The sequence below is a fragment of the Rattus norvegicus genome, chromosome 1 (genome assembly GCF_036323735.1).
Source record: "Rattus norvegicus strain BN/NHsdMcwi chromosome 1, GRCr8, whole genome shotgun sequence".
NCBI classification, from domain to species: domain Eukaryota; kingdom Metazoa; phylum Chordata; class Mammalia; order Rodentia; family Muridae; genus Rattus; species Rattus norvegicus.
Genome location: NC_086019.1, coordinates 103,071,263 through 103,089,025, shown reverse-complemented (window position 1 = coordinate 103,089,025; position 17,763 = coordinate 103,071,263). Strand labels below are relative to the sequence as shown.

Here is a 17,763-nt window from a genome sequence, read left to right as displayed (position 1 = left end):
TCACATTGAATGTGCATCCGTTTCCCTCTACTTCTCCTTAAGACACTTGTGATCATGCTAACTGGACAGTGCAGGTTGCCACATTGCGCAAGGTTCTTAGTCACATCTGCTTCTGCTAAGACTTATTTCTATAAGGGAAAAGTAACACAGGTTCCAGGAAGCAGGGCTTGAGTTTTCATGGGTTCTGTGCAGCCAGCTGAGCATCTGCTCCTGAAGCATCCAGTATCTGTCTGCCCCATGGGCATCCCTGTATCCATTTGCCCCTTGAGCATTTCTCTCTATGTTCCCTAAGGGGCGTCCTGGTATCCATCTGCCCCTGGGGCATTCCTGCATACTCTAGACGGGGCCCCTTGACCATCTTTGCTCTACCCTTCGTCCTTTACACACAGTCAGCTCCTCACGTGACACACACTTGAGACCAGCAGTCTGCTGTTCAGAAAGGGACAGTAGAAAGGTGAAAAGTGACACATAGGAGAAAAATATCCAAAAATAGTTGTCACAGTATGTGAATGATTCTTAAACAGCACACAGACAGCCAGACATCATTCCAGTTTTAATTAAAAAGTAGCTATTAATATTGATTTAATAGTTCTACATCAAGGAAACAAGTGATCACATGTGAAAGTTAAATGAAAGAAAACATAAAATTCCAAATGCAGACATCTAAATGAACTATTGCTGTCCAGAGGCTGCTTGTGTTTGGCTCCTGAGTTTCAACAGTGGTATTCTTTATTTTTATTGGATATATTTCCTTATTTACATTTCAAATGTTATTCCCATTCTCAGTTTCCTGTACATAAGCCCCCTATTCCCCCCCATAAGTGTGATCCCCCTCATCCATCCCTCTTACCACCCCTCCCTGACCTTCCCCTGCACTGGGGGTTCAACCTTGGCAGTACCAAGGGCTTCCCCTTCCACTGGTGCCCAACAAGGCCATCCTCTTAACAGTGGCATTCTTTAACATATCTATTTCATGGGATGATGTAGAAGACATTATGACAACATAAATGTGTAGAGGCCGGAGAACAACTTGCAGGAGGACATTCTCTCCTCCCAGCATGTGAGGTCTGCCAATCAAACTTGTATCCCTGGGTTTAGGGGAGGCACCTTTACCTACTGAGCCATCTTGCTTCTTAACAATTCCTTACATGTTTTTAATATAGTATATCATATTATCTCATGATATTCACCCCTATTACCCGCCCACTGTTTTCTCCCTGATCCCTCTGAATCTCTTCTTCTCAAATGCCCTCTGCCTACCTTCTTGTTGTTGTTTTCTGAGCCTACAAACTTCTATCTAGTGGAGTTCAGCTGTACCTCCCACCCCACCCCACCCCCCGCCATGAAAGATCGCCATAGCTGGATAGAAGGGTAGAGTAGGTTTCTATCACCTGATAACACTGCATGTGTTCTGGGGGAAGGGCTAGATTATATAGAGTCTGGGGAGACCAGAGAAAGAACTCCATGTGCAGCTATGGGAAAGCCCTCGCTGGTGTTAGTTATATAAGGCAACTTGAAGAGCAACCCAACAGGGAAATGACTGTCTGTGTTTTAGCTAGCTTTCTCTAGCCCAGTGTCATAAGTATCAAAGATGGCCGCACAGGTATCTACAGAAGTTAGTGATGGCCATAGGGGTAAGAAACCACAGGCCCGTGGCCACACCAAGTAACTTCAAAAATGGAATGAATTGTCTGTGACTGACAGAGCTAGTTTTGTAGGTGAAGGAAACTTTCAGAAGTATCATTATTATTCCTGCTTCTACAGGGATGAGGAACCTGTGAGATCCAAGTGGAGGTGGACATTGTATGCTCCAATCTGGAGCTAGATCGGGGGAAGGGCCCAAGTGGAGCAGAGTTTGAGGATCATGAACACTGAGACCCGAGGAATAAAATCATAAGGAAAAGACAAGTTTGCAGGCACCACCCTGGGCCTCTCATCACTCAGAGTCAGGGAAATGAGGTGGAAGAAGGAAAGCTGGAAGGAGTAGCCACTTAGCAGAGCCACCTGTGAGGAGAGTGCAGAGCTGGGTCCTGTGCTCACAAGCGATGTGGGATCAAGGAAGGGGCTGGGTGTCTCATCCTGTGCACCTTAGTGCTCTGTGAATGCCCATGCTCAGAGAGTTCCCATTCCGTAGGCAATGGTTACAGACTGCTGTATGTAACGATCTCATGGGGTGGGGAGGGGATTATTTAACATCGAAGTCAAAGGCGTAGGATCAAGTGTGTACCCTTTCGTTTTTCTAACATTGTGATATCAAGAAAGACATTGTCCCCTTTATGTCTTGTTTGCCTCCTTTGTACAACGAATGTCAAGATTCCTATATCTCAGTGTTTCAACTCAAGTTAATCAAGGTTCACACGGAGGATACTGCAGGAGTCCTGGTGAGGGAAGAGGGTAGGTATATTGATTCTTCCTACTTGGAGAACTTGGTCAATGGGCTGAGTGTGATCTCCATATATACGGTACCACCCCTGCCTCAGACTCACTCCTTGCTTGAAACCCTACAGAAAACGCTTTCTCGTCCTGACTTGCATCCAGCACCCTCTCTCTTCACTCAGAGACTTCCCTTCTTGAAATCCCATTTTTGCCCTACATGCATTTCCTGATTGCTCTATTTCTGATTACTCTGATATATTCCTGATTGCTTTAGGTCGAAATGAGAGGAGTTTGTACAACGAAGAGCTGACCACAGTGAAAATACCTCCCAACTCTGCATCCCAAAACAAGAATTGAAAATCTTTTCAACTTTGCCATCTAGGTAAGGAATCAAAAGCTCATCTGTTGTTGTTGTTTTTTTTTTTTAACTAAGTTCCAGATGGTGAATGTGTCAGGTTTTTTTTGTTGTTGTTGTTCTTTTTTTCGGAGCTGGGGACCGAACCCAGGGCCTTGCGCTTCCTAGGTAAGCGCTCTACCACTGAGCTAAATCCCCAGCCCCGAATGTGTCAGGTTTTAAAACCTTCATGGCCTGCGCTGCAGCTATTGCTAAGGTAACTGACCGAGTGACTGAAGGGTGACAGACTGAACAGGTGACTGAGGATAGAGTGAACAGGTGACTGATAGGTGTCAGGAGCAGGTGACTGTTAAGAGACAAGATGAACAGGTGACTGAGGGGCAACAAAATAAAACAAGTCCCTGTCTGATGACCAGGCTAGTTTATGGTGAACGGCGATCTGGTTTTCTCGTAACTTGGTTCTCATGTAGCCTTACAGAGTGTCATAGCCCAGCACATCCTTTAGGAGACCTAAGTCCAGAGATTGGACATGTTCCATCATGGAAGGAGGATAGCATATGTGACATGGCAATACACCTTCCTGTAAGTCTAGACATAGGCATGGTGCACAGGGTGGCAGATGCTTTCTCTGTTGACCCAAACTTTCCCTTCCACTCTCCTCCCATCTTGAACACAACCTCATCTCATAGACATCCTGGACCCTCTGAGGACTGTGCCCTGCAGGGTTTAGGGCAGACTGTGTGGGCAACTTCCTTGTGGGACCACAGGCCATCCTTTGAATGATGCCAGGTGCCAGGTTACTCAGGCTGCAGTAACAGATGACCACACAAAAGTAGATTAAATCATGTTTGTTTTCTCAGTTGAGAGACTGAAAGTCCCAGATCAGTGTGCACAGGGCAGTTTCCTTCTGTGTCCTGTCCTGTGTCCTCACATGGTTCATTGGCTGTGTGACTCTTTTAATAAGGACACAGGTGTTTTATATTACAGCCATGTCAGTAACCTCATCTAACTGAATGAACACCTTTTCTTTTCTTTTTTTTTTTTTTTTGGTTCTTTTTTTCGGAGCTGGGGACCGAACCCAGGGCCTTGCGCTTCCTAGGCAAGCGCTCTACCACTGAGCTAAATCCCCAACCCCATGAACACCTTTTCTAATGTCTTGTTCCAGACACATTCACATTCTGACAGATCGGAGGCCGAGACTTCTGCACATGAACCTGAACAGGATGCAATGCATCCCATGATGCTCCAGGACTGCACACATCTGACTGTGCACAGAGTAGTCTTGCCCCTTCCCTTAGAAGGGCTATAGGCAGTAGGGAACCTGGCTCTTACCAGCAGTACCTGAACTTTCTTCTTATGAGGCCTTAGAGGAAAACGGAGACCCTCCTCTTTCTCCCCATATGCTACTGATAACCCTCAATCTGTCCCCCAGAACCTGACCCAGGTGGACCATACTCCCACCCTGGAGCTGTTGCTGGGGGCTCATCCACACCACACCTGGGTTTTCTCATTCAAATATGGGAGGTTCACTAGGAACAGCTAGTCAGGCCTCCTCCCCTATGCTCTCTGATACTTGGCAAAGCTATCCATGAGAGATCAGCAGCTTTCTCTTTTTCTCTGTACCAACGTGTTTTCCCTCCAGTGACTGACTGAACATTTGGGAATGATTTTTAAGAACTATTTGTGCTTAGAGCAGGTCAAGTCTCACCATAAGTGTGAGTGGCAGTCATGAATACTGTCAACTAAGCTTCTCTTCTCACAAGTACTCAGACTCTTGTTTTAAAATGATCATGCTCAGGGAGTCCATTGTCATAAAGAATGAACCCCCAAAGATGTGTAACTGTCATTGACAGAAATCGCTGTGGGTGTTGTGTGTGCCATGCCTTTGGCACATTTGTGACATGCTCCTCATGACAGTGTCACATGCAATACAGCCCTGAAATCGCTTTCTGTCATTTCTTTTTACTGCTAACCCCTCAGCCCTTAGCTCTTGGCAAAAGAGCAGCTCTTACATTGCCTTGCCTCCTGCACTGGCATTGACATCTGGTTCTTCCCGGACAGAGTATCTTTGGCAGGACAGCCAGGTATTGAGGTGGGCCCTTGAATCTGTGTTCTGAAATTCCAGGATGCATGGCGAAGTGGGACTAGAAGGTCAGCCTGGGTGTGACTCAAAAGATCTGTCAAAGATACCCTGTACAAAGAGGAATGTGAGTCCTGGGAGAGAGAGACTTGTGAACAAGAGCATCTAGGTGAATCGGGTCTTTCATCTGAGATTCTGAACAGAACTGAGGCCCTGTGATGGGGAGGGTGGGGATTCAATAGTTGAATTCCAGCTTATGCTGGTGCCCCATTCAGTACTATGTGTGCTACCTGCTGCTTTGGCTTTATTCAGGTGTGGCAACATCTACTAATCATGAGGGAGTGACAATGAAAAACATCGTGTGACTCAGTTCTTGAGAGGAACGTACATGCTCTAGGTCACATGAGGTCATGTAGGATGGCACCAGGGTTTGTCAGCAGTGTGTGGAAACAGAGTGGACTATAGCCTTGAGTGTTGAGTGTAGGAGGAATGGGTAGGTTGGGGTGGGAAAGCTCAGCAGATTAGAACAGCCACTATGAGTGATTGAAGAGGATGCTTTTCCTCAGTACTCAGAGATCTCAACCCATTGAGGAGCCCTCAGGATCATCCCTCTAGTCTGGTAAACCATAACTTCTATGGAACCACAAGGGCAATTCCCAGATTCTTCCCATTCCAACTGCTGTGTGTGAGTCTTCCACTATGATGAGTTATCATGTAGACCTTCATTTATTAACAGTTTGACAGCACCAGGGATACTGTCCCCTCTGTGTCTTAATTTTCTATTCAATATACTGGTTCTTTATCCTGTTCCCATCTAACACCCTCCTTCTCACGCTCATTCTCTTCTTCTTTCTCTTATTCCTTCCCCTCTCTTTCTCTCTCTCTAGTTTCTGTCCCTTCCCCCCATATATCTCTTGAGAGTCTGTTATATACCAGCATAACCAAGTAGGAAACCATGGCCCACAGATGGGACCAATCCTCCTGTAAGGAGGAGAGCATGGGTTGACAGGGTGATAGAACCACCCTATAGATACAGGCCTGGTATACAGGGATACAGATGTTTCCTCTGGCATCCCAGACTTTTCCTTCTCTCTATTCCCTAATCTTCTTCCTAGGACACAGTTGTATACTGTACCCTGTGTGCTCTGCCTATGACCAGGACAGGCTGTGTGAGCAGCTTTCTGGTGTTTTATATAGCATTTTCAAAATGACCTCACGTATCTGCTTGCTCAACCTGTAGTGACAAAGAACAGCACACTGAGCAGTTTAAACCACAGGTTTGTTTCCTCCATTCTGAGGCTGAAAGTCTCAGATCAGGGTGCTTTCAAGGCAGATTCCTCCTATGGCCTCTCTTGTCAACCTTAAGAGAGTGTCTCCTATGTTTGCACGTTTTGCCCTGTGTGTCTCTATGTCCAAAGCTCCTCTTCTAATGAGAATGCAATGGTACTGGGTTTGGGCTATGCTAATTACCTCACTACAACTCTCTAAATAGTTTGTTCCAGGCACAGTCACAGTCGGAGGGACTGGAAAGTTGGGACTTCAAAACATAAACTTTGACTTGATTAATCTCATGATGCTCTGTGAGTGTAGGCATCCGACTATGTGGAGAGTGGTTCCATTTCTTCCCTAGGTGGCACAAAAGAAATCAGGGAGACCAGTCCCTAATGTTCCTTGGAAGGAATTACTGCAGGCTGTGGGCAATGACAAATGGCTCGCTGGGGACATGAGTCTCAGAATGAACACTGAAGATAGACAAGGTAGCCCATATGAATTTTTTGCACAACCTGAACACACAACAACCATGAGACTGCAAATAGCATTGTTCCCCATTCTTTCATTGGATTCAAAGACTGAAGACTGGGATTGTCTTAGCTATGGATACTTTGGCTATGCTAAAACATCAGGAAAAGAAGCAACTTGGAGAAGAATTTGGCTGCTTCTACCATACAATTCTCAGGTCATTGTGACCTAGGGTGGTGGTGCTGGGGTGTATAAGAAGGCTGGTTGAAAAAATCCAGGAGGTGGGCCTGAGGAAGTAAAAACAGGAGAGCTTCCAGCCCCTCACCATGGTGCAGCACTCAGGAGAGCAGGTCCTACACCTCACTCTGGAAGCACAATAGAGCAGACTCTGGTGGTGTGAGTGCAGGTGAGCTCCTCCTCCCCCACCCCCATGCCTGCCCAAGGATGTGAGTGTGGTGATATGGTCTCACCCCCTAACCTGGGCAGCATGGGAGAGTTAACCCTCATGGCGTGAAAGTAGGTGAGCTTGCCCAACCCCTCTCCTTGCCTAGGCAACACAGTAGAGCTGGCCCTGGTGGTATGTGTTGGGGGAGAGCCAGCTCTGAGGATGCAATAATGGGTAAGCTTGCTCTGCTCCTTACTTGAGCAGAGCTGGCTCAAGTGGCATGGGGCAGTGTGGGAGAGCTGACCCTGCTGCTAAGGAGCACGGGAGAGCTGTCATGCTACCACCCAGGCCACATAGAGGGCTTAGAGTTGGCCCATACCAACATCTCTCCATCATCTATTAACTGCTGGAGTGTGTGAAAGGGCTTGTTGTCCAGGACCAAAGCTATAAGATCTCCATGACATAGGGCAACAACAGGATATCTGAGAGGCGTCCCAGTGAGAATCTGCTAATAGTATAGCAGAAGGCAGAGGCCTCCTTGAACAAGACCAATGATTCACTGAAATGTCCATTTTCAAGGAAAGCTGTTTGGGTAAAAGGGTGTGACACACTATGACATGCCAGGGCTTCATAGTGTGATGTTTGGTTTGTCTCTTTTAGGGGCAGGCTGCAAGGGCACAGGGTGGCTATGGAAAGATGGGGAGATGAATGGGATTAGGGTGCATGGTGTGAAATAAACAATGAATCAATAAAAAGGTTTTTGAAAGGTCTTTCATTCACTTGGACTTGAGTTTTGTGCCAAATGATAAATATGGCTCTATTTTCATTCCTTTACATGCAGACATCCAGTTAGACCAGCACCATTTGCTGGAGATGCTTTCTTTTTTTTTTTCTGTTGTATTGTTTTGGATTCTTTGCCAAAGTTCAAGTGTCCATAGTTGTGTGGGTTTATTTCTGGGTCTTTGATTCTATTCTATTGATCAACCTGTCTGCTTCTGTACTGATACCAGGCAGTTTTTATCACTATTACTCTGTAGTACAGCTTGAGATCAGGGATGATACCTCCAGAAATGTTTTATTGTTTAGGATTGTTTTGGCTATCCTGTTTTTTTTTTTCATATAAAGTTGAAAATTGCTCTTTCAAGGTCTGTAAAACATTGTGTTGGGATTTTGATGGGGATTGCATAAAATCTGTGGATTGCTTTTTGGAAAATGGCCAATCCTATCTATCCATGAGCATGGGAGATCTTTCCATCTTTTTTTGAGCATGGGAGATCTTTCCATCTTCTGATATCTTCTTTGGTTTCTTCCTTCAGGGACTTGAAGCTCTTATTTACAGGTCTTTCACTTGCTTGTTTAGCGTTATACCAAGATGCTACCTCCTATAGCCAGGCAGGACCCCCAGTGGAGGGATAAGGATACCAACTCACTCACAAAATTTTCAATCCAAAATTTGCTCTAAAAGAAATGCCGGGGCAAAAATGGAGCAGACTGAAGGAATGGCCAATCAATAACTGGCCTAACTTGTGACCCATCCTATGTGCAAACACCAATCCCTAGCACTATTAATGAATGATATTGTTATGCTTGCAGACAGGAGCCTAACATAACTGTCCTCTGAGAAACTCTACCCAGCAGCTGACAAACAGATATAGATACCCACATCCAAACATTGGGTGGAGGTCAGAGTCCCTTATGGAAGAATTGGGTGAAGGATTGAAGATCCTGAAGGGGATAGGAATCCCACAGGATGACCAACAGAGTCAACTAACCTGGACCCCTGGAAGTTCTCAGAGACTAAGCCACCATCCAATGAGCATACATGGGCTGGACTGAGGCCCTTGGTACATATGTAACAGACGTGCAGTCTCCATGTGAGTCCCCCAACAAACAGAGCAGAGGCCCTCCCCTAAAGCCTGACTGTGGTATTTGTTCCCTTACAAGGCTGCCTTGTCTGGCCTCAGTGGGAGATGATGAGCCTAATCCTGCAGAGAGCCTAATCCTGCAGAGACTTGGTGCCCCAGGATTGGTGGGTATGGAGGGTGGGCTCTCAGAGGAGATGGGGAGGGGAAGACGGAGGGACTCTGTGAGGGAGAGTCTGGGAGAGGGCAGCCTTTGGTATGCAAACATAACAAAAAAAAGTTCAAAAAATGAAAAAAAAAACAATTTAGGGGGTACAAGATAGTAAACTCATTTCTCCATGGCTTCTGCATCAGTTCCTGCATCCAGTTTCCCTCCTTGAGTTTCCTCCCTGACCTCCTGGAATGATGGACTACATGCTTAAAGATGAAATATAAAGGGGGCTGGAGAGATGACTCAGTGGTTAAGAGCACTGACTGCTCTTCCAGAGGTCCTGAGTTCAAATCCCAGCAACCACATGGTGGCTCACAGCCATCTGTAATGAGATCTGATGCCCTCTTCTGGTATGTCTGAAAACAACTACAAGTGTACTTATAGAATAAATAAATCTTAAAAAAAAAAAAAAGAAAGAAAAGAAATATAAGCCTTCCTCTTAAGGTTGCTTTTGATCATGGTGGTGTTTTGTTTTTTTTTAAATCACCACAGCCATAGAAACCCTAAGACAAAAATTGGTACCATATTTTTCTTTCTGCTGCCTGCTGATCCAGATGCAGAACTTGTGACTCCTTCTCCAGGATCGTGACTACCTGGGGGCTGCCATGTTTTACACCGTGATGACAATAGACTAAACCTCTGAACTGTAAACCAGCCAACATTAAATTTTTTTTTCTTTATAAGACTTGCTGTGGTCATGGTGTCTCTTCCCGGCAGTAGAAATCCTAAGACAGAAATTGGTACCAGGGACTGGATTATTGCTGAGATGGACTTTTGTTTAGAAACACATGGGACATTTTGGGACTTTGGCCTAGAAGAGTGACTGGCCATTTTAGGCTTCATGGACTTTACTAATAGCAGCATGGAAGGCAGTGGCGCTGAGGGTGAACTGGGGAGGCCTACATTTGCCAAGGAACGTGTCTACTTTTTGCCCTTGTCTGAAGAGTTTTGGGTTAATCGCCTTGGCAGAAGAGATTTCCAAATAGTCTAGTGTTGACTGTGCCCTGCGGTTATTAGCAGCCAGTCTTATGCAGATCTATAATAAAAAGGAGCAAACTGAGCAAAGACAAATACAAAATATATAGGTTGATGGAAAGGGTTGATACCAGGGAGTGTAAACAGATTAAAGAAAAGCCTGATACTAAGTGGAATAAAGGGAGTGATGGCTTCAGAGCAAGACCCCCCACCCCCAGCCAAGATTCCAACTCATGAAGAAGAATTTTTAAAAAGTGAAAAGGATTCTAAAAAAAAAAAAAAAAAAAAAAAAAAAAAAAAGCTTAGGACTGGTTATGATGTTGCACACCTTTAATCCAAGGACTCAGAAGGCAGAAGTTGGTCGATCTCCGAGTTCAAGGCCAGCCAAGCTTAGGCATTTAAGGAAACCATTGAAAACATAAATCTAGTGAAAAATGTATTTCAACAAGGGCTCTATGTTCCAGCCCTAGCAAGCAGCAGCCACATTCTTCCCCCAAAATATCACAAGAAAGGTCTCTAGGTCAGTTAATAATGTTTTCCTTCTCTCTGAAACCTCTTGAGCAAGGCTGTCACAATCCACACTGCTCTCAACACCATTGTCATCCCTGCATCCAGTATGGCCCATTAAACCCTTCTTAAAGTGTTCAACTGCTTTTCTAGTCTGAAATCCCCAGGTCCACATTCCACCAACAATCAGTATGGTCAGACCTGTCACGCCAACATCTGACTCTTAGTACCAACTCTCATCCTAGCTAGTGTTCTACTGCTGCCAAGAGATGCCAGGAGCATGGAAATTCTTATAAAAGAAAGCATTTAATTGGTGAACACTTACCATTTCAGAGGTTTAGTCCATCTTTATCATAGTGGGAAGCATATCAGTGTGCAAGTAGACACAGCACTAGAGAAGTATCTGAGAGCTCTATATCCAGATCCACAGGCAGCAGGAAGAGAGAGTGACCCTAGGCATGGCTTGAGCTTTAGAAACCTCAAAGCCCACCCCCAGTGACACACTTCCTCCAACAAGGCCATACCTCCTAATCCCTCTTAATTATTGCCACTTCTGATGGCCAAGAATTCAAACATATGAGACTACATGAGGAGGAGCATTCTTATTCAAACAACCACACTTAACGATATTTTATCACAGAAACAGAAACCCTAAGGCAGGAACTATAATCTATCTGCTTAACCATGAGCCACAGAAGGGACAGAGACAAGGAATCTGCCTCTGAAGCCCTAGAGATTCTCTCCAGTGTCTTCTGGATGTTTTCCCACTTGCTGGTCTATATAACCTCTGTGTGGTCCACACCAGGGACGATTGAAGAAAGGAAGTAAGTGCATTAGGAAGGTCAACCTGGGGGTCACGTTTTTAAAGCCGTTGGAGTTTGGTTCTCCCATTCTACCCACTTGTTCTTGAAAACCCACTAGCTAGATACACGGGGCAGTCAAGGCTCCCACCAGTTCCTCCATCACTCCCTGGGGCAGCTGGAGTCTTTCCTCGCTCCATATAGAACTTCCCAGCCTTTCAGTTTTCCAGCAAAGAGGAACTTCCCATGATGTGCTTCTGCCACACACTTATTCATTTATTCACTCATTCATTTATTCATTTCTGCATATTTCACCCTAGGGAAAATTCTTCCCCTCTTATTTCTTTGCAGAGTCAGGAGTCAAGATTCCAGCTGGTGTCCACGTCAGTGACAGTTGAGGAGGGCCTATGTGCCCTGAAGTGTCTTGTTCCTTGTCCCTTATTCCTCAAGGCTCCTCTGTTAACTCCTTGAACCCTGCTTCTGCCAGACTGACTTTTGAGAGCATTCAGAAGCTGTGTTTTTTTTTTTCAGACAGCATCTAATGTTCTGAGGGTGACAGTGGAATGAGAGTAAGCCACGGAGAGGAGACAGGAGCAGGGGGTAGGCTCTTCTCAACGAGTGTGGCCCAACATGTAAAAAGTGGAAGTGCTTAATCTTCAAGTTCTGTGGCAGTTCTGATAACATATGGGTTGGAAGTTCCTTCTCTGTGGTCAGTTGCTCTCTGCCTGATTTCATTACTGGGGTTCCAGTGAGATTTCTCCTCAGTCCTGTGACACCAAAATCTGCAACTCTTACCCATGACAGGAAGCTTCAACCACCCAACTCTCCTTCCCGTTTTACTTGTAGGAAGCCAGGGCCATTCACTGTGCTATGCTGTGGATAGTGCTACTGCTCTTGCTGTGTACAGGTGAGTGGTGGGGCCAGGGGCTGGGATGGGCTGGTAGGACAGGACCAAGATACCTCTCATTTCTTTGCAGACTCCCTGGTTCAGGATTTAGAATTCCAGCTGGTGGCGCCCAAGTCGGTGACAGTAGAGGAGGCCTTGTGTGTTCATGTGCCCTGCAGTGTTTCTTACCCCTCCATTAGGCCCACTTTTGGACCTGTCACTGGCTACTGGCTCCTGAAAGGGACGAGTCTCCATGAAGATTCTCCAGTGGCCACAAATGACCCCAGACAACTAGTGCAGAAGGCAACACAGGGCCGATTCCAACTCCTTGGAGACCCACAGAAACATGACTGTTCCCTGCTCATCAGAGATGCACAGAAAAATGACACAGGAGTGTACTTCTTCAGAGTGGTTAGAGAACCTTTTGTGAGATATTCTTACAGAGCAAACCAGCTGTTGCTGCATGTGACCCGTAAGCAATGAAGTCGCCTGATAGTTATCTTAAGAGGCCACAAAGTACAGTGTGTGTGTGTGTGTGTGTGTGTGTGTGTGTGTGTGTGTGTGTGTGTGTGTGAAGAGACTTGTACCTCATCTTTGGTAGTTCCTATGAAACGGATGCTGGGCTATGTGAGGGAAGATGGTTGTCCTGAGGCAGAGTTTGCTGTTCAGGGAGTTTTTGAGTGTCTCTATCATGGCTTATATCTTCCTCTCCCTCCTTCCCTCTCTTAGCTCTATCACGGACTCCTGACATCATAATCCCGGAAACCCTGAGAGCTGGCCATCCTAGCAATCTGAGCTGCTCTGTGCCTTGGGCCTGTGAGCAGGGGACACCCCCTACCTTCTCCTGGATGTCAGATGCCCTCACCTCCTTGAGTTCCAGAACCACAAACTCCTCAGTGCTGACACTCACACCTCGGCCCCAGGACCATGGTACCAAACTCACCTGTCTGGTGACCTTCTCTGGAGCAGGCGTCACTGTGGAAAGAACCATCCGCCTCAATGTTACCTGTGAGTGTCAGATCAGGAAACAAGACTCCAAGTATAAAGCAGGGGTTCACAATAACTGTGTCTTGGTGGCCTGGCTATTGGTGGGTCCTGGAAACACAGAGGCCCTATTTTTCTGACTATAATGTCTTGACTAGTTATGGGAAGTCCTGTCTTGTCTCACCCTCAGCTCAGCTTAACATGGAAACTTTTTTCTAAAATATTCTGTACAGAATCCCTTGTTCCATGTCCCATCAAAGCTGTCACAGGTAGGAGAGCTATTGTGGCCTAGGAAGGCAGGGACTTTTCAGCTCAGCACACAGAACACCCCTCCTTACACTCAAGACACTCTTTACTATAGAACCAGCGATGGCCTCCCCATCCACAGACTATACAGATACATTAACACCTGAGCCCACAAACTCCCCAATCCTTTGGACCTCTGGACTTGGCTACTGCTCAAATACAGCTACTGAGAAGCAGGTCTTAAGTTAGTGTGGGGGAAGGTGCCTTCCTCATGGAGAGGGATGAAGTGGTCTGTCTTCAGCCTAAGCCACACTCCAGCCTCTGAGAAATGCTGTGGAGTTCAGTTGTCAGGGGGACTTTGGAACTGCCTTGTTGTTTTTACATCTATAATTTTACTTTACATAAATCCATCCAGTATTAACACCATCAGTATGTAATCTGTACAGTATTAACTCCATCAGTATGTAATCTGTACAGTATTAATTCCATCAGTATGCAATCTGTACAGTATTAACTCCATCAGTATGTAATCTGTACAGTATTAGCTTCATCAGTATGTAATCTGTACAGTATTAACTCCATCAGTATGTAATCTGTACAGTATTAACTCCATCAGTATGTAATCTGTACAGTATTAACTCCATCAATATGTAATCTGTACAGTATTAACTCCATCAGTATGTAATCTGTACAGTATTAGCTTCATCAGTATGTAATCTATACAGTATTAATTCCATCAGTATGTATCTTTACAATATTAACTCCATCGCTAACAGCTGCCATATAATGAAGAGCACACTCTGGGACTCCAGAGCCTTTGCATGTCCCCAGACAGAAACTCTGATCTACAACAGTCACTCCCTGTACTCCTCCAGCAAACACTGACTTGCTGCGGTCTTTGCACAAACCCTGACATGCCTCATCTGCACTTTTTACAAACATGGAGGCCCCAGAAGTGTATCCTTTTGCATCTGACTTGTTGTTCCTCAGCATCCTGTATTCAGGTGTTGACACACAACAACAGTATTGCATTCCTCGATGACCCAAACTGAACTCAGTGTTGCCCTGACCACACTTGCTCATCAGTCCGTCAGAAGACAGGGTCTGGAGTCATCTCTGCTCTGCATTAGTGGGCCCCAGCTTTGGAGAATGTGTGTTTGTGTTTGAGAGTATGTCCCCCTTCTCCTGGGCACACAGCAGGAGGGAGATGACGACTACGAGGGAGATGGTAATTCTGCTTTTCATTTTGAGTGTGTGAAGTTTCCACAGTGATCAGAGCTCCGCCCACTCCGCATTCCCACCAGTGGGGTCACTTCCCTTCTTAGGAAAACTCGCAGCCTGTCTCTGTGCACAGAAGTGTCCCGCTGCAGTTTTCATTTACCTGACAACGGACGGTGTTCTCCTGTTCTCGCTGCTCATTTGCTTGTCTTCTGACAATCTGGTGGTCTTGTTGCTGTTTATGATTGCTTTGTTGGGGTGTCTTGTGATGATGTCTGCTGGAGAGCTGACTAGTCACACCTATGTCATCAAGGACGTTTTCTTATTCAGTGAGTTTTGTTTCTAACTCTTGTTACTGTCAGTTGAGACACTGAATATTCAAGTCCAACTGAGAGAGGGAAGACCGGGGCTGTGGTTTCCAGGTGAGCCCAGCCCAGTGCGTATGTTTCTGCAGGGAAATCAGACCAGATGAGACAGGTGGTCCTGGTGGCTGTCGGGGAGGCAGCAGTCAAGCTCCTGATTCTTGGGCTCTGTCTCACACTTCTCAGGTGAGTACTGCCCCTGGGATAGAAAGGGGGATAACAGGAAGGGGGGGACGTGAAGGGATCTGCACAGAGCAAATGAAACAGGGCTGTGTGGGTAGGGACTGTACAATGGTTAGATGTCTGTGCTCAGCTCTGGTGCACGTGGTGACTGACTCATTTGGACAATGAGGTGGTGGTGACTGGCCATGGCTGTCTCGTCTCTGGCCAGAGCACAGTGGAGGGAACTGTTTTACATAGCCCCTCAAGTGCCCACACTTCCGTCCTTGGTTTCCTCAGTGTGGTGATCTGCAGGAGGAAGGCAACAAAACTGTCGGTGCACATGAACTGTGAAAATCCCTACCAAGGTTAGTCACACAGGCCCATGCACTCCATGTCTCTTTCGTGTCCTCCATATAATAGCTGTAGTGGGACTTGGCTCAGCCACCCAGAGCTACCCCGAGCTCACCTTCCCACGGGTACCATCTCTGTGTAGAGTCCCATGTGCATTTATTTTAGTCTTTCCATTCCTCACACCATGAAACACCATCTAGCCTCTTTTCCCCAAGGCTTCGATCCACTTTTACCCCTTTCTCCACACTGGCCCTTGTTCTCCTTCTTCCCTCCCCGCTTTCTATGGAGTGTGCTTTATTTCGCTCTCCTGGTAAACACCATCAGAGTAAGAAATGATGCCGCAAGTTGCAGGCAGAAAGCGATCCCATTTTATAATCACTGCCCATCTCCAACAGCATCTGATGCTGTGGCTCCAGGATGTTTCATGCACCCGTCTGCGAGAGGTACCTCATGCCCCGTGCTAACGGCACTAACATGGTACCTCCACCACAGGGAGACTCACAGGTAGAAAGTGGGCTTTGGGGAAACTGCTGTTTTTTAGTCTCTCTCTCTGATTCACCTACATGGCAGCCACATTAGCGGTCACATTTTTGTTTTCCTAATCTGCCGTCATCTCTTTACCATTGAGCCAGTGTCTCATCTCTATGGGGCTGCCATCCTGTGGACCCAGTGTTCAGTGCACATGGGGATTCAGGGATCTAGAGTGGAGTAGAGAGCACAAGGCGGGTGAGCTTCTGAAGGACCTCACGCTTACCAGTGAATGACGAAGTGGTGGCTTCAGAGCCACTTGTGGAACAAACACCTTATTATAATGAATACTCTGCACAGACCCTCTCTACCTCCCTGAACTTCCTCCCGTGTGCTGCCAAGAAGACCCTTTTCTTTCCTCTCCACACAGGCTCACCCGCAGGACTCCAAGGTGCACAGCCATGCTGAGAATTCAAGACCCTTGAGGAAGGACTTACCTTAGGAACAGAGCAGTATCTGAACTTAGATTCCCCTGAATTTCATGGGGGCGAAGTCTCAGGAGTACCCAGAGATCTAAGTTCACCAAGCTTTGCTCTTGTGTAAAGCACCTGTGTCCTCTATGGCTCCCTGCAGATAATTCCTGGATCCCGCTGATTCCAACAGACAATGGATTACGCTGCTGTGTGAGTCTCACACTCTGTTGACCATGTCTGACTTTACAATAAGAGACCTGGGACTGAGTCTGTGTTTCTTAATTCACATCATCAGAGGTCGTTCCCTCTATTTTTGGTTTTTGTACTCAGTATAATGGGCTCCTGCCTTCTCCTCCTGCCTCACCTCTCTTTCTCCTTCCCTCTCTCCACATCTCTCATATGGAGGAATATACACAAGTGTGGGACAATGCTCTTGCGCATGAGTACCATGAAGACCAGAGGTCAAAGTTCAGTGTCTTCTTCTATTGTTTGCTACATTGTCGTCGTTGTCGTCGTCATCATCATCATCATCATCATCATCATCATCCTGACATAGGATGTGGTGGTTTGAATAAAAATGGCCCCCATTGGGCACAATTAGGAGGTGTGGCCTTGTTGAAATAGGTGTGGCCTAGTTGGAGGAAGTGTGCCACTGGGGATAGGCTTTGGGGTTTTAAATCCTCAAGCCAGGCCCAGTGTCACTCTATTTCCCAATGCCTGCCAATCCAGATATAGAACTCTCAGCTCCCTACCTCTCTGGCACCGTGTCTGTCTGCATGACGCCATGCTTCCCACCATGACAATAATGGACTAAGCCTCTGAACCTATAAGCCATCTCCAGTTAAATGTTTTCCTTCATGAGAGTTGCTGCTGTAACCGTGTATCTACACAGCAATAGAACCCCAAATGAAGCATTGGCTCTCTCCCTGAACCTGGAGTTTGCTGTTTAGGTGAGACTGGCTGGCCAGTGAGGCCCTGGGGCTACCTCTTTCTGACTTCCAAAGTTTTGATGAACATTACATACCTGTCACATGTCACTTTATGTGAGTGCTGGGAGTCCAAACTCGGGTCCTCAGTTTACCCACCAAGTCACCTCTACTGCCTCCTAGATAGTGGTTTTCTAGAGACTCAGTCGCCTTTCTATGTGCCAGTGGTAGATGCAGTGAAAAAGGAATCAGGGAGGCGATGCCATTCTCAGCAGCCTAAAAAGTACTTGGAGTAAACTTAACTAAAGAAGTGAGAGATGTGTATATGAAAACTCTAAAACACTAAAGAAATATAGGAAGACAACAGAAGGCCGAAAGGCCTCCCATGTTCACGTT

The 17,763-nt window shown here is 46.2% G+C and overlaps 1 protein-coding gene across 8 annotated transcripts; it reads left to right on the top strand.

The window, feature by feature from the left end:
- The first annotated feature begins 2,338 nt into the window (after positions 1-2,338).
- Cd33 (CD33 molecule) lies at positions 2,339-17,041 on the top strand. Of its 8 annotated transcripts, XM_063280940.1 has the most exons (8): positions 2,339-2,394; positions 2,651-2,758; positions 12,138-12,198; positions 12,269-12,649; positions 12,907-13,185; positions 15,080-15,173; positions 15,447-15,514; positions 16,399-17,041. In XM_063280940.1, the coding sequence occupies exons 3-8, from the start codon at positions 12,162-12,164 to the stop codon at positions 16,434-16,436; spliced, it is 897 nt and encodes a 298-aa protein (XP_063137010.1). In that variant the 5' UTR covers positions 2,339-2,394; positions 2,651-2,758; positions 12,138-12,161; the 3' UTR covers positions 16,437-17,041. The 8 variants fall into 8 exon arrangements, 5 of the variants coding, with proteins under 5 accessions (XP_063137010.1, XP_017445590.1, XP_063137011.1 ...); XM_017590101.3 differs by lacking the exons at positions 2,339-2,394; positions 2,651-2,758 and having other exon boundaries at positions 11,968-12,198; XM_063280941.1 differs by lacking the exons at positions 2,339-2,394; positions 2,651-2,758 and having other exon boundaries at positions 12,010-12,198; positions 12,378-12,649.
- Positions 17,042-17,763: the final 722 nt, after the last annotated feature.